We start from the raw sequence: 27075 nt of genomic DNA on the forward strand, positions 1-27075 counted from the left end.
GCAGCAGCGGCATCATCATCATCATCATCATCATCATCATCATCATCATCATCATCATCATCATCACCATCTCCCGCAGCATGGCCGGGGCTCTGCCCTCTCCCTCGGGGCGGCGCTGCCCCAGCCCTGCCCGATAAGGAAGGCGGAGCGGGGCCGCAGCGGCGCGCAGACAAAAGCTGCGGCGCTTCCTGCCCTCGGCGCTGAGGGGAGCGGGCGGTGGGCGCCGGTCTGTGCCCCGCCCCGCGCGTTGCGGGCGCCGTTCTCTGCTGGCGCAGGAGATGGCTCTGTGGGGAGCGGGTCTGGGCGCGGTGCTGCTGCTCGCCCTGTGCCCCCGCGCTGCGCCCCAGCCAGGCGGCGAGGCGGTGCCGGAGGGAGCCTCCACCCTGGCGTTCGTCTTTGATGTGACCGGCTCCATGTACGACGACCTGGTGCAGGTCATCGAGGGCGCGTCCAAGATCCTGGAAACGTCCCTGAAAAGACCCAAGAGGCCGCTGTACAACTTCGCGCTGGTGCCTTTCCACGACCCAGGTGGGGAGGCTGCGGGCGGGCTGCGGTGGCGGGCCGGGTCCCCGCGCCTCAGGGGGGCCGGAGCCGCCGTGTCCTGGCGCCCTGCGCTGCCGTGAGCCGCCGGGGCCGGGGGGCGTTGGGAGCCTGGCTCGGTGCGGGCTCAGTGCGGGCAGGTGTCGGCAGAGCCGGTGGGGCCGGGAGGGTTTGAGAGCCCGGCTCGGTGCGGGCTCGGTGCGGGCGGGTGCCGGCAGAGCCGCCGGGGCCGGGAGGCTTCGGGAGCGCGGCTCGGTGCGGGCAGGTGCCGGCAGCCCGCGGGCTGCGCTGGGCTGTGAGCGCGCTGTGCGCTCCTCAGCGCGGGTGAGGGGATCAATCCTGATGGGAGCTGAAGGGGCCGCAGGGACCCGCTCTCCTGGTACAGAACACCTAGACCAGTGACGAAAGCTCCTTTTTCCAGTGCCCTTCCATGGAAACACCCTGATGAATATCCGTAAGACAGTTACGCTTTCCCCCCAGTCTTTCTGTCACGCATTAGCATCTGGAAACGTGCACTGAAGTGATCCAGAAACTTGAGCTGGTGCGGTTTTTGGTTTGGGTTCTTGTTTCTTTCCCTCATTCTACCTTTATTCTTCTACATTGTCCATTCCTCTCTTCCAGCATCTGTTTCCTATTCCCTTCTATCCCTTTGCTCTGGCTGTCTTCCTCCTTCCTTGTCAAATGTCTTCTGGTGGCTGGAAGAGGAAATAGGAACAGGGTGCCCCAGGCTGGTGATGTGTGCTGCGCTATGCGGTAAAACCTCCCTTTAAATAAAGAGAAGAAGATCAAGGAGTTGGAAAAAGTTCCTGAAAATTACATTTCTGGTTCTAGTTTCTGTGGAATATCTCAGACTACGATATTCCAGGAGTGAATTCTTAAGAGTTCAGCTTTTTGCGGGGACATCATCAAATGAAAACAGACACTCCTTCCCTTTCCCCCCAGTCAAGATACTTCTGCCCACAAGATACGCGTTTGCTATTGTTACTTTAAACCAAATGCTTGGATAATTGGACAAAAACTTGTCTTTGCAAATTTTGTTGTTTTATTATCCATAAGCTTGCATAGGTTGTCTATTTTTTTTTCTTATAGTCCATCATTGTGGTAGCAGAGTGTTCTGTCACAAAAGAATCTGTTCATATACATTCCTGTTTTTACCTTTGGGGTCACTTCCCCCCCACCCCTCTTTACCTTTTTGTTATTTTATGGAACAAATGCATATGGGACTTAAAAAGCATCAGGCCACAGAAGTAAGGAAGAAGGAAAAGATTTTGGTCAAGTGTAGAGCCTAGAACTCTTTTATATCCTATTGGAAAATCAAGCTGATAGTTCTACTTGGGGCTCTTTCTCCGTGGATGGGGCAGAAAATCACCATGCTGGGTTGGGAGTGTTCTGTTTTTATTTTATCTCCATGATCACACTTTATACATCTTCCCTTTCTACTTGCCAAAGTGATTCGCTGTAAGAATGAATAGTTCTCTTTTTCAGAGGACTTGGGCATCTACACCAACCATGAGAGCAAGAAGATGATCTTGAGTGGTGCACTCTGAGTTTGCAGGCTTGTGTGGGTGGTCCTTTGTTCTTGTGTGTCCTCAGTAGAAAGCAGTTCCAGCTTTCATATCGCTGGTAGTTCCAATGCTTGGCTTTCCTCACAGGACACTTTCAAATCCTTTGTTTCAATAGCTACTTTTTTCTTTCTTGTCCCACGTTTTTTTTCTTCCTCACACAGTTTTTCTTCTGCGCATTTTTTCCTTTTCATTCCTTTTCTCCCATCTCCCTGACCCTCTTTCTCCCGCTGGCTCTCCAGGGTCTTTGTTTCTGCTACAGACCAATTCTTTTAATTGTGCTTTGCTCTACCACCGCCTTCTTGCTGTGTATGTGGCTCACTAGCAAGAAATCCACTGCCACCTTCCTCTGCCTGGTTCACGTTTTGTCCCCTCACAGACTTCTTGCCTCTTTGCCTCCTCCCCATTCCCTCTCTTTCCACAGGAGATCCCTTTCCTTGGCGAGTGTTAGATTTCATTCAGCAGAGTAAGTGAAACTTAAACCTGCGGAGAGCTGACCTATACAACAAAGAGCTGCTGGTGAACGTGCGTTAGTGTATCCTGTTACGTGTCTGCATGTGGCAGTCCGGCTGCCCTGCGCAGTCGGAGAGGGCCTGGCTTTTCAGAGTGATGGATGGCTTGTTAGGTCCTAAAGCTGCTTGAAAGTGGAAAATGTCTCATTTTAAACTTAATCTTGTCTTAGTTTCTGAAACCTTTTGCTCTGTGCCTTTCTTTGAGTTTGAAGGACACACCACAGGGCAGTGTCTCAAATTTTACAGATGTAGCAGTTGAGACTGCTGATAATCTGGTATTTTATACCTGGTGATGACCAAGCCTAGGTGCTTGGAAGGAAAATGCAGGAAAGACTGTTGTGACCAGTTCTTCAGAGTGTTTTTCAGTCTATAAAGAAGTAACTTTTCTCAAAAATCTAACAAAAATAGTGCTTGGCTTGTATTTCACAGCGTCCAATTCATTTACCTAGTGGTGTTGTCTCTGAAGACTGCTCAACTATATTGATGAGCATGAGATTATTATTTTTTTCCCAAGTTCTCTTGTTATTTGCCTGAGATTTTTTCTCAAAAAAAGAGCTTGATATGTAGCTGCCCCACTAACAATTTTTTCTTCACATTTTTGTGAGGTGCTCTGGTCCATGAGGCAAATGGGACTCTAAGGAGTGCAACATATGGTTGGACCTTAGCCCCAAGGAGCTTCTCTCTGTATAAAGCTGTCCCGATCCAGACACGCTGTTTACTGATAGGCAGTTACAGTGTGAAGTTGGTGTGGATTTGGCTTTTAACTCCGTTGTTTTCCCAACTTATGTTACACGGTGTGTGCTGAGCAGTGCCCCAGTCATGGACTTTGCAGTACTGCTTGGTTATTGCTGATCAGTGAAACAGCTCAAATGCTTCCCAAGCGCCACGAAGATAGACCTGTTGACAAGGGGAGCGTGTTTGCCAAAACCATACACGAAGCTGTCTTGGAAGAGTCCTTGACATTACACAAGGTACATCTGAATTAGAAATAATTTGAGTTCTTTAAAAATCCTCCTATGTTCTGCTGGATTACACTGTTACAAAGTGCTGCGTGTTAATGCTGCATTGCGATATGCCAACGCATTGTGGTCTTTGATGGTAGCTAGAAGTGTAGTGTTATGACTACTGCAATGGTGTTTTGCTCAGATTTACTGTTTTATCAAAACACCACATAATGAACAAGTGTATTTTTTAGTATCAAACCTGAGGGTTTTGGCATAGCCCAGACTTATGACCTGCAGAAAAAGTTTGTAATGGGTTTCCTGTCCGGATAGCGCTGTACTGTCTGGTGGTATGCCGAGAGCTCCATTTTGAAAAAGCCTTTTGTTTTGGATTCCGCTTCATGTGTGAGCATGTGCAACACTTTAACAGATTGCAGGAATTTTTCTGTTGTGGTTTTTCCAATGCCTAAACATGATCACAGTGAAAAGGGCTGTTGACAAAGGAATCTCGTGCCAGACTTGTGTTCAGTGGAAAAACTAGGGGGGGAAATGTCCCAAATTAAGAAGAGTTGGCACAGGAAAATTTTGAATTGGAGCTAAAGCTTAAGATCAGCAAATGCTTTTGTAGTTGCGTGTTGTGGGTCTTGATCTCCTACTAACTAACTCCCATTGTATCCTGTGGAAATGGGATTGGACTCAGAATGTCGTTATTTAACATCTGTGGCCATCTTTTCTATTTTTAATTTATGCCATTAAGGAATTTTGGAATGGAAAATAAGCCTAAGAGGACAGACTTATCCCTAGCTTTTTTTCTGTAAAGCTAATGGAATTATACCAGCAAGAACTTTGACTCTCTGTGATTTAATGAAGCATTCCTTTAGTGTGAATGACTATTTTCTAGACCAAACTTCAGTAATTAATCCCAATTACTAGAAAAATGAAGGTAGTATATAACCTCTGGGCTTCCTAGTACACAGGATGATATTTCCCTGCTAATACTCTGCATGTCTACAAATCTCTGACATGAGCATCTCCTAACCCTTTTTCTTCCAAATGAGATAGGCAGCACATTGCCTGTGTGAGGAAAGGCAAAACCGTAACACTGCTTTGTTCAGATAGGAAAATAGTATTGGACTTACGTCATCCACCTAGGGTCACACAGTAAATGTGTAGGAGAACTAGAAATACGATTTTTTTTTTTTTTTTCTTGATCCCACTCCTCTTTTTTTTTTTTTTTTTTTTTTGAGAGGGTAAAGCTCTGATTGTATCGTGGAGTAAAGGCACGTAATTATGTTTAACTTTATAACCTGGGGTCTCCTGTGTTTAACAGACTTGCAGTGCTGTGCCCGTGACAACGGTTAGGCTGCTGAGCCACGTGCTAGCTTGGAACAAGTTCAGAAGGTTAGATGAAAGGTCTGAGAACTTTGGCTTTTGCAGGTTTAGTAGGGTTGTGTTTTTTTTTTTTTTTTTAGAAGTTATAATGAAGAAGAAATAATGGTTTTTCCAGAGGAGGAACATAAGTAATTAAAGATAGGCTATTAATGGAATTAGAATTTTTCATATTTCCAGATATAACAAGTACTGCAGTTATACAAATGGATATTAAAGGGAGAGGGAAAGCCGTGTGCAGAAACGGAGAAGTATAAGCTTTCCCTGACGTGTTAATTTCTGCCTTGAAAAAGACACTTGTGAGTGGTGAAGAATGACTTGTCCTCTGAGCGTAGCAACGCAACCTCCACCCCTGCCGAGCTGAAATTCTTCCTGTTTTTAATTCATCTGCAGTGGCTGCTCGGCCAGCCTTCCCGATGTCTACAGGGAACCAGTGTTGCAGGTTTGTGGCACCCGCCTCTCCCAAGAGCTTGTCTCCAGCGCCTTGCCGTGCGCGTAGCCTTTTGCATTCGTCTGTCACTTGAGGTCTTTGGCCTCAGGCTTTACTCTCAGATTTATGGGTGTCTATTAAACTTTTCAGGCAAAGGCCGAGCATACATAAATCAGTTGTCCAAAACCTTTTCCCATCCGGGAGAAGCTGAACAGTCCTTCTGGTATAGCCTGAAGCAGAAAGGCATTGTCTTCAGGATTTCCTCCGGTTCCTTTGGGTGGGGGAAGAAATGCTTCAAGACTTGATATTAGTTTTGCTAAAACCAGGAACGTGGCTGTAGAGAAACTATGGCAGTAGTTTGCCGAGCAGGGAGGACAGGTGTAAGGGAAATGTGGTATTTTGTGCTGGAATCTGAGTTTGCCAGCACCACAGAAGCGTAGCGTGTGCCAGCATGAGGGCAGTCTGGGAGCTGCTGTGGCGTGCCGTTCCCTCGCAGTTCTCACTCGGGGGGATCGCGCAGACCTGCCGGCATCATTGCCTTTCTGGGTAAGTAACGGCACTTCTTGGAAGCTGGGCTGTTAGAAGCCATGCTGTGGTGTAAACTTCCTTGGGACTTCAGTGGGTGACGTTCAGCACTGGGGGGGTTTTCAATTGAGTTTGGAGTACACTGTGATGGAACTAGAGGGGCTGGAGAAGAGGCGGGGGGAGGGAGGTTGCCAGTGTTTTACAGTATGTCCCTTGCTTAAGAAAGGGAAAGATTCAGTGGGTTGCTGCTGTGTGCCTGTGTCCCGGTCAAACCTCAGGTCAGTCTGTCGTATTCTGCAAACCACACAGCGAGCTGGAAATGGGAAACCCTGCCCATCCAGAACTGAGGACTTAATGGATTCTGGGTACGTCTGCTTGTCTTTGGGCAGTAGCTCTTCCTGCCCACACTCAGTGGGTCTGCTTACCTTCCTCAGAAGGTAGAACTGTTTGAGAGCTGTCTAATATTTGAACTAGACAATTATTAGGTTGACAAGGAGGAGTAAACATCTTGCTAACAAAGTTTCTATGGGCACATGGGTTGCAAACACTGGGTACTTATCAAAATCCCATAGTTTTTATAGGAAGGAGGGAGAAGAGTTGCTCCAGCTCTGTTTGGTAAGAGTAAGGTCAGGGGCAAAGAAAATTATTCTCTCCACTTAATTCAAATAATCATCTTATTTTGAGAGTTGAGTGGGTTTCGTATTATTCCCAAAATCCAAAGTGGGAAAAAAATGTGCTAATTTAATAAGTCTGATCTCCCTGTTCTGGTGCAGTAGTTTTACTGTTGCGTCGCAGAATATCGGGTTAAAGTTGTCACAGCTGATCTTTGAGTAGCGTTCTTTGCTGGTGTGAGAAATTTCTGACAATCCTATCTGAAAAACCCAAGGATGTGTAAGATTTTTTGGGTTTGGTGTATTTTGGACTTCCCTGGAGATATAGTGACAGCAGTAATGACTGTGCGTCCAAGTTTGGAGTTTTTCTTTCACATTTTGGGAGACGCGATGTCAATTTACAACCGTTCAGTGCTGTCTTGGTATGTCTGAACACACATATAACCAGAACTGGGCATAAGAACTGTTAAACCTGGCCTTCTCTGCTGCAGCTGTTGGAGTGCTGCTGTTACTTGTGATTTCACCAGTGCCAGTTTCAGCAGCAAACGCTTTGTCTCCTGAAGGCTCAAATACTGCCTCTGGTGTTGTTACTAAGTTTTGTTGTTACTGTCGGCAGCTGAGTGACTACCACCGATACTGTATAGCAGCGAACAACTCTGACTTGATGAAGTCTAAAGCACCTGCAGGTATTTTCCATCTCTGAGACTCCTGTGATAACTGTACTGACCGTACATGAAACAAGTGTTTTGAAACCTTATTGTCATCCTTAACGGAGACATTCTGGTGTGTATGGAATCCGTTCTATGTGATTACATGGCTGTTTTCTTGATCCACTGGAAGGATTTATCTGGGGTCCTTCTGAAAGTAGCCATTTATATAGAGATTACAGAAGACAGTATTGCAAGTGCCAGAAGCTCCAAAAATCTGAGGCAGCCAAAATGTTGTGATGTCATCCAGAAGTCTGCCAGAGCATCACTTACAATTTGTGTTTCTGCTGTCTTAACTCTGCCTGTCCAGCCTGCGAAGGTGCGCACAATGTTATTTTTTTTCTCCAATTCTAGACTCTCTTTTTGGAAGGGAAAGGATTTTTATCCTTGTTTTGGCTGGAAGATACGATGGAGATTGTATTTTCCTTAGGAAAAGAAGTGATAATGCCTCAAATATTTCATTCTCTTCTGCTTTGTGTTATGAATTATATTTCAAGCTATGCTTGCAATTGTTGCCTACTGAACTTACGCAGAAATTACTTGTTCCCTTTTGCTGTACTGTCCCCACCTCCCAGTGGTGGCAAGTACACTAAAAGCTCTGTAGCTCGTTAGTAATGCATCCCAGTGTTATTCTGTCACAATAATTATTACTGATGTTGTTTAGCAAACGAGGCCTGCTGTTTAGCAGTGTACGCCGGTTCTCTCTATAGCTTCTGGTGTTTACATAGAGGGTACTTCACGTGTTGTGTCTCAGATAGCAGCTGTTATTACAGTGCCAGTGCAAACTCAACCCTTAGGTATGCAGCAATGTGGCAAATAATTGTAGAGAGTTTTGAATTCACTCCTGAATAGAGTGGTTTCTAAGGGGAGAGCTTTCTGTCAGCTGCCTTGGAATCTTCACATTACCATTCTCTCTCCATGCACCTGAAAAACTCCTGAACTTCCCAATATAGTAGGTTTTCCTTCGTGTCGCCTGCTACTGTTATATTTTCTGAAGACTAGTAGATTGCAAAATGTAGGCTTTGCCGGAGGATCGCACGCGTTGCTGAGGAGGGCAGGGTGGTGTGTAGGGTCTGTAACTTCCACTCCAGATACGTCTGTGTCTTTAGGTCATTGGCAGCGAGCTGAACCTGTGGAGAAGCCACTCCTACACCTCTACACTGGCATCCCTGAGAACAGCGAGGTGTACATCACAAAATGCACATTTGACAAGCGGCACGCATCCCCCCAGTGACAGTGTGAAGCTCTGGTTGGCCTTTCAGCTGCTGCTGTGCTGCACAAAACAATCTGTCTCTGCCTTCCCAGCATTTCTGCTGCTGTAACTATCTCCAGGGGGATGTCACACAACAGAAAGTCTGTACCTAGATAGGTAACTTGTATCTAGCTGGCTATTTCTATCTATATCTAGATAGAAAGTTTAATATCTATTTGGTGCCAGCCAAACTGAAAAAACAGTGAACCCTTGCCCTGGATAAAAAGTGGCCGCCCAGCGTATTTCACCATGTCCTGCATTCCCCAAGCAGTGAATGTGGTTGAATCCCTCTGAAACGCTGTGTGGAAGGAGGATCTGTTGAAGCTGCATTCTCTGTCTGCCTGGGAAGCTGCGGACTGTGCTTTCTCCTCCATGTGAGGCGGGGAACGATAATTGCTCTCATCTAAGGTAGCGAAGTCTGATAATGGGGAGCAGTGGGGAGAAGGTGAATACTGACAGTGTAGAGCTGAACTGATAGTCTTCTGACTACCCCCATGCTCCTTCCCCTCTTACTCCCCCCGCTTTGAATTTATTTCTCAAAAGTTTCAGTAGCTGGTGTTTCCACACAGACAGGTATAGAAGCCCAGTTGATCCTGTTGGTGGCAATAATTGTTTAACAGTAGGCCACACTGGCTACAAGTCTTCATGTGGGAGCTCTATGGTGGTGTGGAAAGAAAAGAGAAATTTCTGATGATGTATGCATCTACTCAATTGGTTTAAATGCCCACAAGTCAAACTTCTAATGATTTATAGATATTTGATGCAGATCCTCAAGTGCTTTTAAGCTATGACTGAGCTGTCCCTCCCTGGGATTGATGTATTCTGTTTCTTTCTCATCTGGAGAAAACAGTTGTTTTCTGAGAATGCAGAGTCATGAAATGAATAAATATAATTTATAGGCGTAAATATTCTATGCATTTTTATCTCCCTTGAGGCAATAGTGTTCACTGTAAGATGAATTGTCATTGAAATCTACGGAGGGAAGTTGACCAGGAGGCTGACCAGAGAACATCTGCCTCTTGAAGTGCCACCCTTGCTCTTTGGAAGTGGCAATGCTAGAAGATAGCTGTGAAAAACAGTGCCTTCTGTGGTGGGGAGTTAACAGCGAGTGCCTTTGCCGAGGGAAGAACTGGAGTTCTCGGAGGAGAATGAAGGGAGAAAAGCCCGAGAACTGAAGGCTGCTGAAGCTGGGACTCTGTGACCCTTAGTCCTCTCTCCATGCGCTGTGCTACCCTCCAGCCGTCCCAGCTTGGCTTGACTCAGGCCCGAGGGCAGGTTGGGCTGCCTTTTGAAAGCTGCGTCGCGTGTGGTGCGGAGCTGGGCCACACGCTAACCGCCGGAGGGTACGTGATGCTGTGGAGGGGGGCACGGAGCGGTGGGACTCCGTTCGCTGGTACAAATTGTGCTCGAACTTTTCTTAACCAACAGCGAGCAAAAGGAGTTTATGTTGGGTCGGTGCTTTGTTACGTGTCTGTGACATTCCTCGTCCTGCTGTACCAACTTGTTGGGAGCCTCAGAGCTGTTTCCGTTACGCTGCGTGGACTTGAGGTATGTGTCTCTGCAGTCTTTTTCTGACTCGTGCTTTATGCTTTTTGTGTATGCATTGGAGGCTGCTTGGAATTTATACCAGAGTGGATTCAATTCAGTCAGCTGAGGATCTGGATAAGCTGAATTAAGGAGTATGGAAAAGGAGCAGATATTTCATGTGCTTAATGGATTGTGAATGTGGCCTAAAGAATGCCAGGAGGGACCCTTTAGACAGAGAAAGCCCTCAGATGCCAGTTGGTATATATTTTCCAGTCAATGGTTTGATTTTTGGCATGTGCTGTGGACTTTGGTTTTGAAGGAGACGCATACATCAGAGAAAATATTGAGAACATGTGTTTTTCAGTTTGCAAATGGCAAAACAATTTCTCTGTTGAAAGAGGCTGATGGTGTTACTTGATCAGCTCACCATGCCTTGGTAATCAACAGTTTTGTTAGAAGAAATAGGATGGATTTAATGAAATGTTCTCTGGGCTGGCTGCTTCATAAGCTTTCTTTACTACTGCCAGGGAGCATGTGTTTTACCCCTCAATGACATTGTTGAATATAATTCATTTTTTATGACTATTGCCAGTGTTTAGGATTTCCTGTCTTAGGTGTGCTGCTCTCAGATCTGATTTATGAGACCCTTCAGTCATGCCTGTTGTGAATTCGTGCTACGCAGTTGTTGCTGGGTGAGCGCTGGGTCCAAGGCTTGCATTTTGTATGCCGATAGTTTGCAACGTTACATTTTGAAGTGGGATCAGAGTGGCGTAGGTCACGCATATCCCCATGGGGTCCATGGTTAACCTTCTCTTGTTGCCTGTTGAAGATGATGTGCAATCTGTTCTTTGGTAACTACAGAGTGAGCTGAGCCTTTCCCTGTTTTTGCCAGAGAAGCCCAATGACTTCAGGTTGCTGAAGCACTTGAAGGGGATCGGGATTGTGTTCGGTCAAGATAGGTGAAGCTGTGATGCTGAGGACAGGATTAATGCCATTTCACTGCAGGCACTTCACTGAAGAACCTCAGCTGAGAGACTAGCTACCCAAAGGCTGCTTCTGTAATTCGCAATGAGAAACTGGCACCTTTAGGGAGCAATTAGTTGCTTGTGAATTTTTAAATACTCTTTGGAGGTCTCATTTGCTTTCACTGTCTGCAGAGCAAGCAGAGGTTAGTTCAGTTGGAGCCCTGAATTTAGGAGGTACGAAGCCAAATGAGAGCTTTCTGACTTTTTCCTGCTCTGGGGCTGACTGTCCAGATAATAGTCCCTGAGATTTGTTTCATACTGATTTTCAGCCTGCCATATGGATACCGGGTGCTCGGATGAGTCTAGCTCACATGGGGGAAGAGGTTGTGCCCATGCTGTGATGTCCTGCCTGGTTCTGATCCGACCCCAGACCTTCAGCCCTACGGAAGAGCTTCCCTGGTAGGGTCTGCTGAGCTACAATGGAGTGATGCTGAGAGGCCGCCTCTGCAGGCAGCTCCCGCACCGGCTGGGGACTGCTGCAAGGCTGGTGGTGAGCCAAATGATGTGGCTCGTCAGAATGTCTTGCACCTCGTTTTCCCTCACCGCTGGTTGTCAGCGGGGTTTGAGCCGTGGGTGTGCAGCGGAGGCTGCGCAGTGTGAGCGAAAGGAGCAACACTGGCAGCTGCGAGGCTGAGGGTCTCTCTGGGGATAAGCCACAAACGGTGGCTGTGATGCATGTCGTTAACGTGTGTCAGCAGTGTAAACAGGCTGTGTGTGTTTGTGAAGACATGTTAGCTTACTGTCCTGTATCCCCTGTACTCTTCCATCGTGGTTTGCTGTGGCGTCCCTGGTACTCCTCTTTGCAGAGAGGCTGTGTGCAGTTCTCCAGCTCTGCTCAGGTTGTAGCCCTTTGCCTGAAATACACCTAGCCACAGATTTCAGTCTGCAAAACACTGCTGGTAAAATATAGGCACATTTGAAAACGATGACTTCCCAGACACCAAGCCAGCAAGCTGCATACATCCCGTGCAACGAAAGGTGGTGGGAAGTGTTGGGTCTGTGTTCAGTAACGTGTCCCTCCTAGCGGTCTCACCTCTTTGCTCTGGAGTAGTGGCTGCCTTACTGTGTGCTCTTGGTAATACAGCAGTTGGTGTGTGGCATCAGGGACAGTGAATCAAGCACCGAAGTGTTCAGAGCCTGTGTATAACGTAACGGGACTCCCCAAATAAACCTGGCTGTGCAAGCGTTGTGCAGAGAGAGTTTTAGATTATTCTTCCGAGGTGCCCGTCCGAGGTGGCTCTGGAGAAGATGGCTGGCCCCCGCACGGCGCAGAGCCTGCTGCAGAACTGCGAGGGAGAGGCAGTCAGCTTTATCGCTGTATCTCAGTGTTTTCACTGGAGCTGCAACGCTTCCTTCCTCTGCTGGTTTTTTCCCAGCTGTAGGACGACAGAATACAAAGACAGCTTTAAAAGACAATTTCATGTAGCCTGATTGACAGTAGAGCCAAATTTCCAGTATCAGTTTTGTAACTGTAGGATCAATTACAACCAGCAGAGCTGCGATGAGGTGGAACCAAAAGCAGAATGGGACCCCAGGTTTTCAGACTGGAAAAACCCCGCTGAAGTGGAGTGAGTGGGGCTGGGTGTGCAGAATTGCATGAATATGAAGGAATGTCTTGTCTTGCTGTAGTCCCAGCTGAACGTCAGGGCTGTTTGCTCAGGATAGCAGCTCAAATCGGTGACTGTAGGTTACTGCTGGATTCCTGCCAGCGTGTTTAAATTAGATTCGTAGCCTGGGGGGTGGGAGGGTGTGAGCAGGAAGCCATTGTAGTTTCCATGCGTTGGCCACCAGTGTATTTCCATGAGCTGAAGTGTCTCTGGGGATGCTGAATATCACTGAAACATTTCCTGAGTTCTCTTAAGCTGTGCAATGGTATGTCCGAGACTGTTTTCCAAAGGACAGAGCTTTTTGTTTAGTTAGTGAGGTCTTGGTTAGTTCACTGAACTAGTATGCTTTTGTACTTAAAAGTACTGAAGAAGAGGTGGAAAATTGTGCAGGAAAAATGAAGTCCTCTGCCTTAGAACAGCTAAAAATACTGTAGTTTCTTTTATGCCCCCATATTATTTTGTATTTCTGTTTACTAAAATCCTCCAGAGATTGTGATTTGACAACTACTGTGTCAGAGCTAGGTTTTCTAGGCTGTAAATAGGTGAAATAATTAGGCAAGCATATGGTTTTCAGTGAAAGAGCAACAGCTGGAGCACCCGGGTGGAGAGATAAACGGTCCGAGGGGTGGAACCTCTCTGCTGGGAGGACAGGCTGGGAGAGCTGGGGCTGCTCAGCCTGGGGAAGGGAAGGCTGCGAGGAGACCTTAGAGCAGCTGCCAGTGCCTGGAGGGGCTGCGAGAGAGATGGAGAGGGGCTGGTGACAGGGGCGTGGGGTGACAGGACAAGGGCTGATGGCTTTAGATTCAAAGAGGGGAGATTTAGATCAGATGTCAGGAAGAAATTTTTTACAATGAGGGTGGTGAGGCCCTGGCCCAGGTCACCCAGAGAAGCTGTGGCTGCCCCTCCCTGGCAGGGTTCAAGGCCAGGCTGGATGGGGCTGGGAGCACCCTGGGCTGGTGGAAGGGGTCCCTGCATGTGGGCAGGGGGGTGCAACCAGATGAGCTTTAAGGTCGCTTCCAACCCAAACCATTTTGTGAGTCTGTGATTGCTGCCCATCTCTGGGCAACTCACTTTGCATTGTGGCGTGTCTTTTCCGTTTCATGTCACTTAGCTTGTACAGCACCAAACAATAGCAGTGTGGTTTTAACTGGAGATCTTTAGCATTGCTGGGCACGTGTTCACCGCTGTCTTTGCCTGAGTTTGAGTACCAGAAGTACTGCTAGCCCCCAGCAAGTGACAAAGGCAAAGCCAAGCCCCAGCGTAGCCCCTGATAGGCCGCTGCAGCGAGACCTGGCGTGCCGTGGTTGGGATAAGGTTTGGGCTGCTTTCCCACAGCATTCACAGAACGTGACGTGGTGCTTGTCCGGGAGTGTTGCCTCCTGATTTATCAACATATTACTTAGAAACCTACATTTTGGTGTCTTAGGGCATTTCAAATCAGTGGATTGATTTGTTTGTTTTTTAGTTTATCTGTTTGTTTTGGTCGTGTCTTTCTCCTTTAAATTTTACATAAGCTGAATCAAAGCACAGGGCATTCGTGTGACTTACTCCTGAGTCACAGTCCTCTGTGTTAACCACAAACCCACAAATCTCTTGTTTGTCCCTGAAATGTTTACTCCTCCTTTTCCTTTCTTTCCTAATCTGTTGTTGGACTCCCACATCTCTCTATCTTCTTTGTCTCTGCCTTCGGCCATCCCTCCCTCAAAGTTTCCATTGACCCTTTTCCCTCAGAGGTTCAGTGTCCCGTCTCGGCACTCCCCTCCTTTGTCTCAAGATTTCTTGGCAGTCTGCAGTATCTTTTGCGTATACGGACTGGATCCTGGTGGTGAAACGTGTTGCTGCTAAAGGCAACATATTCTTGCTCTGAAAGAAGTGCTGTGTTAGCCACGAATAGGTCTGTGCAGGAGACGATGGGGAAATCTTCCCCTCGCTGCTTTCAGCGTGTCTGCTGGCTGATGTTTGCCTTGGCACGAGTGCGGGTGGCAGGAGGGATGTGTGTCGCTCTCACTTTGCATATTGGCCATGTGAGTGAGTACATTTCTAGAGGTGGTTCTGGGTATGAATTGGGCCAAAGGAGTCTGATATTTTGTTCTCTGGAATTTTGGCCGAATCTATGGACGTGCATTTTCTTAGGTGTAGCTGTATTGGATGAAAAAATTACTGCTCTGCACTGCTATCTGCTTCCCTCGTCTTTGAGGCTATGGCCTTTCCTGATCCCCAGCCATGAGAGCTGCTTTGCTGTCCCAGAAAAATGGTTCAAAAAGGGTCCAGGTCAGCAGAGAGTGCTGGAACTTGCCGGGCTTGTGAGCTTGGTTGGAAAGCATGTGCGTGAGCCGCTGTGCTGCCCAGCACCGGAGACGATGGCTTACGGTGGGACGGTTCTGGAGAGCAGGGCTGGCACTGCTGCGGCGGGAAGGGAGTGGGTGGCCCCAGCACTAACGAGCTGAGCTGCAACGGCCGAGCGACACAGGATCGGGGAGCGTGCAAATCCAGACGGTCTCGGAGTGCTGACAGTGGGAGGAGAAAGCCTGGCTGCTTTGTGGATCGAGCTTTGTTCCGAGTGCTACTGTTGCTCATACTTGGGGTGTGAAAAGTGAAGATCGTGTCATTGCTGTAAACAGTCAGCCCTTTCCCTGCCCTTGAAAGTGTGACTGAATATTGTTCTGTTACCCAAAGGGAACCATGGCATAGGAAGATAAAAATAACGCGTGCTGGCTAGATTGCATTTTAAAGAATTTGGCAATGGTGTCACTTCAAGCAAATCTTTTCAGCCCCTGGTGGTTCCGCATAGCCACCTACACTGCTACGTAACGGTGTGTTTGCTGTTAGAGGGAAAGCGCGGGAATACTCCACGGCGCAGAGGTGCGTGGTTGGTTATGGAGTTGGAGCCCGAGCTTGCCGAGTGGTACGAGAGGGTGAATTTGTCTCCATAAAGGGCGTGAGGGAGGCAACTTAAGAGATGTTGTTGCACGCCTACTTCGTGGGGATGAGTCTTGTTTTGTGAAGAGTATGGTTTGAGATGAAACAAGCAAATAAGAAAAGCCCAAAGTAAGGGAAGCGTGTTTTGAATTAACTCTTTAGTTTAGAGGTAGATTTGAAATGCACAAAACTTTTCAAACTTCAGAAATTTTGGCTGTGGATATTTATGTGATGACTCAAGCCCATCTCACCTTGAGTGTTGTAGCTACGTGGTATTAAACAGTTTCTTAGTTACTTGCAGTGAAACGTCCCATTGTGTAGATATAAAAGCCATTTTTTCCACTTTGTTGTTCTATCTCGTTGTACAGGTTTTGATCTCAGGTAACATGGAGTAAATCCAGAGTAATTCCATTACAGTCAGTGATGTTAGTTTGGATTTACACCAGTATTTGGATTTACACCAGTATAACTGAGGTCAGGGTCTGGCTTTGGTTGTCTGCTTTCTTAATCGGCTAAATATTACAAGTATCCAAAATATCCTTTCACACCTCCTCTTCAGACCTTGCTGGCTCCTCCTACTTTCCCAAATTCCAAGAGTAACAATGTAGGTGAAATTCACTTGATGAAAGGTTGTTTGAGCAGGGTCTGGTTTTTATTAGCTCAGCTGTTTTTCATTTTTTCAGCACTGTTTGAAGTTTCATTGTGCTCGGGGACAGGATCTGAATTCATCATGCTTTTCCTACTTGAGTCAACTTTGTCAATTAGAAGTGCGGTGTTTTAAATTACAGGGCGCTCTCCGACGTTATCATTGAGTGAGGATTGTATGCCTCGGTGAGATTTCAAAGCAGTTTGTAACTCCGAAGATCAGCAAAAGGTTGTGCCTGGAGGCGTTCCTGTTAACCAGCAACATAACGTGTTTGAAGGAGCTCAGTAAATGAGAGGTGTGACTTTGGAGAATGAGAGGAATTAAATTTTTCCTGGTTTTGTTTATATTTCCTGACATTATGCTAGCTTCATAGAAGTGTACTCTGAGCTTTATTACAGTGTGTTTTAATATACCACGTGTGAGAGACATCTGGAATTTCATCTAGGTTATTCTGTTAGTTAAACTGGTTTATTACTAAGGTTCGATGTTTGGACAGTTGTATCTGTGTTTATGTAGTTCAGCTGGTACACTGGGGTCTTGGTCCACATAATTATGCCAGAAAGGAATCCAGAACATTTGTGTTAATGTCTTTACAGTTAGATTTCTACTGGTACAGTGTCTCTGCCTTCATATGTGAGTATAAAAAATCCTGCCCAGAATATCCAGCTCTTACTCTAGGGATAAAAAAAGGATGGGAGATGGGAAACGTCACCTCCTTCACAGTTTGGGGACCTTGGGCACAAACTCAGTCTGTAGTTAAGCAAAACACTTAAGAATGTTTTTGTATATGTTCTGTTGATTTTGATACGATTTTCACGTATGCTTAAGTGTTTTTCCGAGTGAGGCCCTGAAGACTTGCCTCTTGTAACAAAGAGAATCTTTGGCAGAACTAGTGATCTAAGCCTGAGTGATGCGGTCTTAATCACTTGGATGCCGTTTTGTACTGCAGACACCTGAGCAGGAGCTTCACAGAGAGACTGAATCACTATTCATGTCTGGACCTGAATGTTTCCTGAATCCCATGTAGCGACAGTCTTCACCATGACTATACCAGTGGGCAGTTCGTAAAAACAGATGGCTCCTCGGTCCTACACAACGGGCTTCTCTTTAAAGAGCCAGTCATGCTCTGATGGTCTTTGTTCCTCGGCGTTAGTGTTCAAGAAAGGTAGCCTGTTAATGTACGGGGGAATTTCATGTTGGTTTGTGAATGCCATGAAGAACTGCATATTTTTGTTGTGGGTTTGAGCCTTCTTTTGGATGCCCGAAGTGAGGCATGAATGAGAAGCTCTGAGTAGCTGTAGCACAGCCATCAGTTCATCTACCTGTGCTTGCTACTTAGAAAAGGCTGTGCTGTGGGCTGGAGAGCTGCTCTGGTTTCTTTGGCCGTCCCAGGCAGTGGAAGCCTGCCTCATGGCTGGAGTGAGAACGTTCTGCAGAGCATGGTCAGAAGCAGAAGGAGGTTGGCAGAGGCAACCTTCCACAGAGACTGCTCTGTGAGGAAGAGAAGCTGTTCCATTATCACGTGCCATCCCAAGGCCTGAGGCTTGCGTGGGGCAGTGAAGTCCCGCTGAAGGGGTGGCATGCAGAAGTCTGTTTTCTCTGGCTCTGAACTGCTTGTGCTGATTAAGTGTCTGCGGTGAAGACGCTCCTTTTCTAGGACTGCGCTTCCTGGCTTCATAGCTAGGTTGTGCCTGGGCAGCATAACGAGTGAACCAGAGCTCTCGTGACTCTGAGGCCTTCTTTTGGAAAAGTGGAAAAGAAAATATGCTTTTGGTTGACTTACACAAGCAGTGCAAGCCAGGTTGTAGCGTTGGTGTTTGGAGCTCAATGGCTCCAACGCCACAGATCCAGATTCCCCAAAGGAGAAAGCTTTGTGCTCTGTGCTGTATAAACGGGCTGAACAAGTTATTGAAAATAATAATCATGGTGAATGCTTCCATTTTTAAAATTTAATCAATTGCTAAATAATTGAAGGTGAAACTTGGAAATACAAGGGTCAAGGCAAATGAGTTAGTCTAAGCTAACTTCTGTCTAAATGTAGATAGTGGCATTACTTCGAACAAAATTTAAAAGATGAGCAAAGAGGAAACAAGGTTTCTGCATAATGTATTCCTGTTTAACCAATTTAGGTTATCCTCATGTGAAATGAAAAAAACCTATTTTGTTTAGGGTAAAAAAGTTAATGTTCTCATATTTATTTTTTCCCCTCCTCACATCTGCTTTTTGAATTAGTTTGGAGCATGCCTGCATTTTCACACTAGTAAAACTCAGTGGAATTTTATAATCTACAGATAATATTTAATGTTTCCCTCTCTTCCACAGCTTCCTAAAAACCACTGAGCACTCAAACCTGTATCAAGAGCAGAAACATTCTCATGATTTTCGTTTTTTCTCCTTCCAACGCCACGAAACAGCTTTCCTATCGCCGTTAACCTCCTGCTCTTGTCAGGCATCCCGCCACGCGTTGGGATACACAGTGCCACATTCCTGTGGTCAGTGCCAGGGCAGCGAGCCCTTGCAAAGGGGCAACAGAAATCTGCACGGCACGGGATGCTGCTGCCCGCAGCCGATTGCGCTGGCCTGTGCGGTGCAGAAAAGCGTGGGTAAATCAGGATGAATGAGTAGCTCCCCAGTCAAGCTCTCAGGAATCTTGCTGTAGTGAGCTGCCCAGAGCTCTGCTCGCGCAGAGGAGTTGGCAGAAGGCAGTGTGTTTGTAAGGGAGCTGCCAGTGGCGAGGAGACAAATGCCGCTTCTGGGGCTCGCGGGTGACATCTCAGCACTGCTGCCGGCCACGTGGCAGGGCCTGGAACCGAACTGGACCGCTGGGGTAGCTGTGAGCTCTGCTTTGTGGGCTTAAAATTGGTTTCTTATAAAACACTTCTGGTGGGTTAATTAATTAATTAGGGCTACGAGGATGGTGAGGGGACTGGAGCATCTCTCCTAGGAGGAGAGGCTGAGGGAGCTGGGCTTGTTCAGTCTGGAGAAGAGAAGGCTGAGAGGGGACCTTAGAAATGCCGATAAATATCTGCAGGGTGGGTGTCGGGAGGACGGGGCCAGACTCTTTCCAGTGGTGCCCAGCGACAGGACAAGGGGCAATGGGCACAAACTGAAGCAGAGGAAGTTCCATCTGAAGATGAGGAAGAACTTCTTCCCTCTGAGGGTGACGGAGCCCTGGCCCAGGCTGCCCAGGGAGGTTGTGGAGTCTCCTTCTCTAGAGATATTCAAGCCCCGCCTGGACGCGGTGCAGTGCAGCCTGCTCTGGGTGACCCTGCTTCGGCAGGGGGTTGGGCTGGGTGACCCACAGAGGTCCCTGCCAGCCCCGAACAGTCTGTGATTCTGTGAATTCGGAGTTTATCCTGAGCCAAACCTGCTGCCTCCTCGAGCTGGTAGCACTTACATGGGGAGTGCAGACATTGCACTGTGGTCCTGCTGGTGGTTAGCAAAGGCTCGTGCTTTACCTGCTCCGAGGGTGGGAAGGGATGACAGGCAAAGCTGACAGTCTGCTTATTGTTTGCAGTGAGGCCCAAAACATGGATAGTCTGGTCAGCTTTAATCCGTACAGGTTATGAAATCCATGTGTTTGTGTCTCTTCTGTGGAGACACCAGGAACGTCCTTCAGCTTAGCAGGGCAGCATCATCCGCTTCAAAACCTTCTTGTGCCCAGGAGATTTTAGATGGGGTCTGGAGAATGGTGAAGAAAGTGACGGATGAGCATTTAGGGTGCTGACTGCCGAGTGGAGCTCGCTGGCTCGGAGATGGCTCGCTGGCTGCTGCCTCTGACTCCCCGTGCGATGTGCTCGGCGTGCGTGGCTGAGCTGTTGGGGTGACACCCCAGCACTGCTGTGTCGCAGCCGGAGAAGCAAACTGAATTTGGTGCTTTCTGAACGACTTCACAACTCTCTTCCAGCTTTGGTTTTCTTTCTAGTCTTTCCTTGGTTGATTTTTAAAATGATGGTGTTATGTTATAGGGTGTTTTGCTGGCTGAGATCTCAATTTTATACCCCAAATGACTGTCAGCAGAAGTGATGCTTAGATGTGTGTTGGGGGTTGTTTATGTACCTTTGAGCTTACGTTAGGTCGGTGAATTTGCAGATCCTCTTTCCAAAGCGGTAAGTAAACATGTCTGGCTTCCAGCCAAAGCCTTGGCAGCAGTCAGCGTTGGAGACTTCTCTGCAACAGGAGTTATTCACCAAATTCTCTCGGAGATTAATTGCGTGACTACTGTGGGGACAAGTCCTGGTTTTTGCCTCTTTTGCCCAATTAAAAGGCTGAAGTCAGTGCGATGCTGCAGAGGGGCAGAAGGGCGTTGCGTGGCTGTTAGCAGGCTCCTGGCAGCAGCCGAGCTGGCGGGGACCGCAGCGTGCCGGTGCAGAGAGCTGACTGTGCGCTGGTCCTGCTCCGCGCACCCTGCGCTGCTGCGCCAAGATGAGAGCTGGGAAGAGCCGGCAGCAGCACTGTCGCTGGCCTGGGCCGCAGCAAGGAGAGAGCCGCGTCAGCCCCGTGCCGCTGCCAAGCTGTTCTGGCAGCTGTGGAGAAGCTCCTCGGCCTGGCCGCCTGAGCCTCTTCCCCTTACCCTGAGGTCATGCTGGCCGTTCCCGTTTCTCAGGCTTGGTTCCCTAGCAAGTTCATCCCTTACGGAATGATTTCTGCTGCTTGGAAATGTTTTTGTTGGTGCCTTTTAGAAAATGTTACAATTACAAATGATGCAGGCACAAAGTTAAGGGATGGGAGAGAGCCGCTTCCAGCTGACTCGCCAGTTACCAAAGTAAACAGGGCTCTGATGAAGGTTTTGAGAGACTTAGCTGGCCAGGCAAAGCTTGCTGTGTCTTTCTTTTTAAATTGACATTGAAATCCAATCCACGCTGAAGTGTTTTAGTTCTATTTTTAATAGAGTATCCTCTTCTGCCCTGACTGGCTCTGTCAGATAAGCAGTTTTGCAGTTGTGCTTTCTGCAGCTTTTTCCCATCACATCCTTGCGCAATAGAAATCCTGCAGTGGCCCAGCTTGGCGGGGACCTCTCTGAATCAGCTGGCCCAGCCTAGCAGACAGAGCCACAGCACAAGCGGGAGATCTGTCTGTTAACTAGAAATAGAAAATGAACTATTTACAAAGTCTTCACTATTAAAATTAATAATAGATTTTTTTTTTTTTCAAAGGGCCAATAAGTTCACTTTAACCTGGTAGACCAGTAGCTGAGCTTCTCCTAACATCTTTAAATAGATGCTTTAACTTACCAAACTAATTGATACTTCTTCATGTTGAACTGTCGTTAGAGCCCTGGGGGTAATATTCACAACTGGATAGCGTCAGAGGGAATAAGCAGTGTATACAGAGAGCGTTATCTGCTGTAAAATTCCATGTTCCGTCAGCTGCATACAGATCAGTTTTGTGAAGTGGACATTTATTCAGAATGATGCATGGAGATTTGAATTTACAGTTGCAGTGACTAAAAGGGAATGGTTTGGGTTTCTAACGGTTTTACACTGGTAATCCTTTAGCAATTCATTATATAGTGTAATACTGGGAGGGCAGCTGGGCCCTATTCTAACTGAAGTCAATAAAAACTGTCATTGACTTAAAAAGAAAGCAGATGCATTTTAATAATAAAAAGAAAACTTTTGGTACAGAGTAAACTCATGTGTGAGACAACTTCTTTCTCCTAGCAGCTGGGCTCAGATTACTTTATTGTTGTTATGCTTGGAAGTCCCCGTTCTCAAAGGGTGGCAGCTGGGTACCTCAGAAAGCGTTGTACAGTGCTGGGGTGAGGAGGTTCATGCGTGTGTGTGTACATTCCTGCACGTGCACGCGCAGGATGGCATCTCGCCGAAGCTTGGCTTTATTCCCCTAGAATTTTCTGAAAGTAGTCTTTTTCTTTTCCTTCTTTGTGTTCTTTTGAGAGACTGGTGGCTTGGTTTGAAAACTGAGGAAAATTTATTTAGTTGTGTTTTAATTGTGCAAGTCTAGGTAGGTCCGTGTTTAGAGTCTCATTATCTTTTCTCTTTGTTTAGGGCTAATTGACTGATTATGTGGTTTGCTGGTAATTTTCAGAGAAAAATTTATTTAATTGACATTAAATTTATTTAAATAATGGAGGAAAAAGTCCTGTAACTTAGCACCCTGTGTAGAAGCTTTGTATCTAACCATCGGGCAGTTCTGTTTTGTCCCAGGTCACATAACTCCCTCTTGTCAAAGAAACCCCAACAGACCCACTGAAATATGATATACTGTATTCCAGCCAGGATTTTTTAAAAAAGTATCCTTTACCATGAGTGGTATGGTTGATACACCAGAAGGACGGGATGCCATCCAGAGGGACCTGGACAAGCTGGAGAGGTGGGCCTGTGTGAACCTCATGAGGTTCAACAAGGCCAAGTGCAAGGTCCTACACCTGGGTCGGGGTAATCCCCAGTATCAATACAGGCTGGGGGATGAAAGGATCGAGAGCAGCCCTGCTGAGAGGGACTTGGGGGTACTGATAGATGAAAGGCTGGACATGAGCCAGCAATGTGCGCTGGCAGCCCAGAGGGCCGACCGTGTCCTGGGCTGTGTCAAGAGAAGCGTGGCCAGCAGGTGGAGAGAGGTGATTGTGCCCCTCTACTCTGCTCTGGTGAGACCTCACCTGGAGTACTTCGTTCAGCTCTGGAGCCCTCAGCACAAGAAGGACATGGACCTGTTGGAGCGGGTCCAAAGGAGGGCTACAAAAATGATCCGAGGGCTGGAGCACCTCTCCTATGAGGACAGGCTGAGAGAGTTGGGCTTGTTCAGCCTGGAGAAGAGAAGGCTGCGAGGGGACCTGATTGCAGCCTTTCAGTACTTACAGGGAGCCCATAGAAAAGATGGGGACGAGGAGTAATGGTTTTAAACTAAAACAGGGTAGGTTTAGGCTGGATAGAAGGAAGAAATTCTTTACAATGAGGGTGCTGAAACACTGGAACGGGTTGCCCAGAGAGGTAGTGGAGGCCCCATTCCTGGAAACATTCAAGACCAGGTTGGACAGGGCTCTGAGCAGCCTGATCTCGTTAGTGGTGTCCCTGCTCGCTGCGGGGGGGTTGGACTAGATGAGCTCTAGGGGTCCCTTCCGACCCAAAACTTTCTATGATTCTATGATTCTATGTGCAGGCATTACCAGAGCATAAGCCAGTGAGGGAACAGCGTAGGATTAACATGGTAACTTATTCTGGCAAGTCCTTGTTTCCAAGGTCTCTTGATAGTTTTAACCACCAACTCATTAGTGCTGTGGTCTCCATAAATCTTGTTAGGACAATGGCTCCTGGGTTATTAATAAGTGGATAGCAATTACGCGTGTTAAGTACTGTTCCTGACTTGGGATGTTGAATGTAGAGTACTTCCCATCGCTGTGGACTGAGCAGTACTGAGTTGTCCTGGTCTCAGGATGCTCAAGTTTCCGCTGGTAACTTTGTTTGCTTACAGGGTCTGTTTTTCCGTAGCTGTGGGTGCTGAGTGCATTAGTAACTCCATCCCGTTCAGCAGAGCAATGCGGCCGCAGCTTGGGCGGAAAAGAGCCAGTTGCTTTTTCAGATTTGATTATGTCTCATGATGAAGAAGCTGACTTGGCTGGAGTGAGGTAGCCTTCTCCAGAGATCTTCCAAGTCTTTTTGAAGGAAGTAATCTGTGCATATAACCTTCCAAGCAGCAGAGGCTTTTAATTAGACTTTGTAATTGCATTCATCTGTTCTGGAAAAAAAATAAAAGAAGCTGTGTTGTGTTGTTTTTTTTTGCCAGTCAGCCTGTGGACCCCTCCTATGGTGAGGTGCGTTCGGGGACATGGTGGGAGCTGGATCAGTGAAGAAAGAGGAGGAGCCTTACGGGCGAGCTTGCGGGAACCTGCTGTGCCAAGAGGCTCCCGGCGCTGGAGCTCAGCTGCTCCCGGCCGGCGGCGGCGCAGCCAGTGCTGTGGGCAGCAGCTTAGAATGCATCTTTGCTAGGTGTTGCGGTAAAGAAGTTCATTTTGTAATGCAATGCCAAGTATAAATTTTGAATTGAAAATTTTTCAATAGTATTTGATTTGACTTCACGCAAAGGTTATTAAGCACAAAACAGCACTGTAAAATTTGTAGTTCCGTTCATTCCTGCCCGATTCTTTAGTTCAAGTTCTTTATCCAGCGCTGTTACAAGTGTTGAAGGAGTACTGCCAAAATACGCAGACCAAGAGATGAGACAGAAATAGACCTGGCCTGAACTGGAGCTCAGTCTGGAGAGAGAATTTAAAGAGCATCATGAGCTGAATTTTAGTCGGTTCAGATTGTTGCTAACAAGGGGAAGTAAACAAAACCAGAAAGTGCTGTGATGACCTCAGCGGCGCGGTGTGAGCGCCCAGCGCAGTGACTGAGTGCCGCTCCCGCGTTGCGCAGCGAGGCGGCTGCGGCGCAGGTCAGCTCTTCGGTCTGCACTGCAGGCTGCGGGACGCGAGTCGGGCAGTCACAGCTTGCAAGCTGTATAGCATCCACAAGTGCTTTTCTTTTTTTCCTTGTGTCTGCTGGTGCTTTGGCTTGTTGGAAAAGAAGCAATGTGAACTTCTGTACTCTCGGCAGGGCTGGATTAACGAGCGTAAACCCAAAGCCTCTGTGCACGGAAGAGATGCAGCAATTCTTTCTGTGCTTAGCTCCCTGGGGTGGCTCAGCCTTGAACATGGGGGACCACCTAGTTGCAAGAGACTCGCAAGGTCTCGTGGCTCTCCCAGCCCTTCGGCCTCTCCTAGGGGCTGTCGGCTGGGTTGCCAGATGTGGCTGTGGTTGCTGTAGTTTGGCCAGTCCTCTGCTGAGAGCTGGCCAGAGTCGTTTCAGAAATGATGGCTGCTGGCCCCTGATGAGAACAGAGCTCCAGGGCTGGTCAGAGGGCCCAGGGGAGCGAGGAGGGAGGTGGGGCTCCTCCTGATGCCAGGATTCTGTATGCTCGCTTGTCCCCAGAGAGGAAAAATCGCTTGCTTTGTGTCAGTCTTGACCTTTGGGGCTTTTAATGGCCGCTGGCATTACTTTGCGTTTTAACCACAGGGAGTCAAGTCTTCTGGTCTCTTTTCTGGCCTCTTATTTGTGCACCAGCAACAGACAAAACCTTCTGACCCGCTGGGGGAACCAGAGGGGATGTTCAAGTCAATTCTTTCCTCGGAACCAAAATCCACCTGTAGGCCTGTTTAATTCAGGCTGGCCTTTTCTGATTTCCAGTAGCTTTTCTGCCCGTGGTTCTGCCATGAGTGTGGTGTGGTGCCAGCCATGCTAGGGGCTGGAGGGGCTCCAAGGCGCTCTGTGCATCCCCCTTTAAAGAGAGAATTTGGAGCAAACCGAGATTTATTTTAAAGCTCTTTGGGTAGAAGAGGTTATTGTGTGCATCTTGTGGTTTGTGACTGTAGTTCTTAGAAGGCAGAGTTAACAGTAACAGCGTTGTTACTGTGCTGGGCAAAACAGCGCCGGATTTTTATGATTTGTTATTGCATTTGGCTAGTAACTTTTGAACAACTGCACTTGAGGCCCAGAAGCTAAAGTTAGCACTTGCTGCAGTAGACAAAAGATGACAAAATTAGATTTTGTCCACTGTAGGTCTCCAAGCTAGCTTTTCTTTTCCAAGAAATGTAAATGTGTATATATATATATAGTGCCATTTTTACCATTGTTACTTTCTTTTTAAAAATAGAGACACAGGCCCATAGATATTATAATGATGGGAAATAACAATACAAATATGCTGCTTACTAAGGCACATTTTTAGTAAAACTCCTGTTAAATTTTTGGTCCCTAAGTTTCATCTGGGCTTCAGCCACTGCCCTGAGATGATGGGTGAGGAACTCGATGTACAGGGGCGACGACCATCGCCATCTGTGAGGATGGAGCTTTCCAGCGCTCCACTGATGCCGTGTGAGGCACCTTGGCAGCACTGCGCGGTCACGTGGGCTGTCTGAATCGCGAGCTAGGGAAAAACTCCGTGTGCAGTCTGACTCCTTCCAGTCGGTTGTTGTCTTAAGCTGAAGTTTGCATATTAAAGTTAATAGTCATAAGTCATGCGGCTGACAAAGTATTTAATAAAAAAAAGTGACGGCATTAAGGAAACGTGAGCTTTTGGGGTTCATTTGGCTTTTTTCTGTCTGGTGAAGAAGCTGGTAAAAGTTGCTCCCTGGAGTTGCTGGGCTCTTTAAAAATTTAATTGTACCCAGGTAGGAGTCCGAAAGCTAAAAGCAATCGAGTCCCGAGGGAAGACCGTTTAGGAAGAGGCTTTAAATAGCGCATTGCATGTTCTAGCGCTGAGCATCTTGGCTTCCTCCAGAGATGCCCGCGTCCGCTGGGAGGGCCTTTCCCTGGGGGTGAGTGAGGGGCATCTCCAGCGCTGCGGGTGCCTCCGGAGAGGTTCAGCCGGGCACTGAGCCGCACCGCTCCCATCCCCTTGGATGCGAGGGGGGGCTGTCCTTCACTGCGGAGTATGAAGCAGAGGGCGGGAAGCTTGTGGATTTTTCTAGGTGGTGGTTCGTAGTACTTACCTAGTTTGTGTTTTCAGAGTCAGCTGCTTGGGTTTGGCGGTCTACTGTAGAAATCTGTAATCAGTTAAAAGCGGAGCTGCATTTTAACTGCATTAATGGTTAAAACATAGTGGTAAGAAAAAAATCTTCTGATTCTGTGTATGTATGTTAGCTATTTGAGGAGTAAAAATGTTCACTATAATTTGAGAGATGGCAATTAAAAGTATTTTTCTTTTATTTGGTTGCTCCTGTAGCATCACACTCTGGTGCTGGATAGGACAAGAGAGCAGGCTGCCAACACTGCCGATGGCAGCTCGTGAGCGGTCTGTGGCAGGGCGATGTCCTGGTGTGCAGGACCCAGTTTGCTGTTAGGAAATTAAAGGTGTCGACTGATGTGCCCTTGGGACAGACAGCTGG

General features: G+C 47.4%; 1 protein-coding gene across 1 annotated transcript in view; it reads left to right on the forward strand.

Moving 5' to 3' along the window:
- Positions 1–278: 278 nt before the first annotated feature.
- HMCN1 (hemicentin 1) overlaps positions 279–27075 on the forward strand; it is a 195460-nt gene continuing 168663 nt past the window's right edge. The window contains exon 1 of the mRNA XM_075422725.1: positions 279–528. Within this exon, the coding sequence (XP_075278840.1) occupies positions 279–528 (250 nt within the window). The remainder of the gene's footprint in view (positions 529–27075) is intronic.

The sequence above is a fragment of the Opisthocomus hoazin genome, chromosome 6 (genome assembly GCF_030867145.1).
Source record: "Opisthocomus hoazin isolate bOpiHoa1 chromosome 6, bOpiHoa1.hap1, whole genome shotgun sequence".
In the NCBI taxonomy this organism is placed as follows: domain Eukaryota; kingdom Metazoa; phylum Chordata; class Aves; order Opisthocomiformes; family Opisthocomidae; genus Opisthocomus; species Opisthocomus hoazin.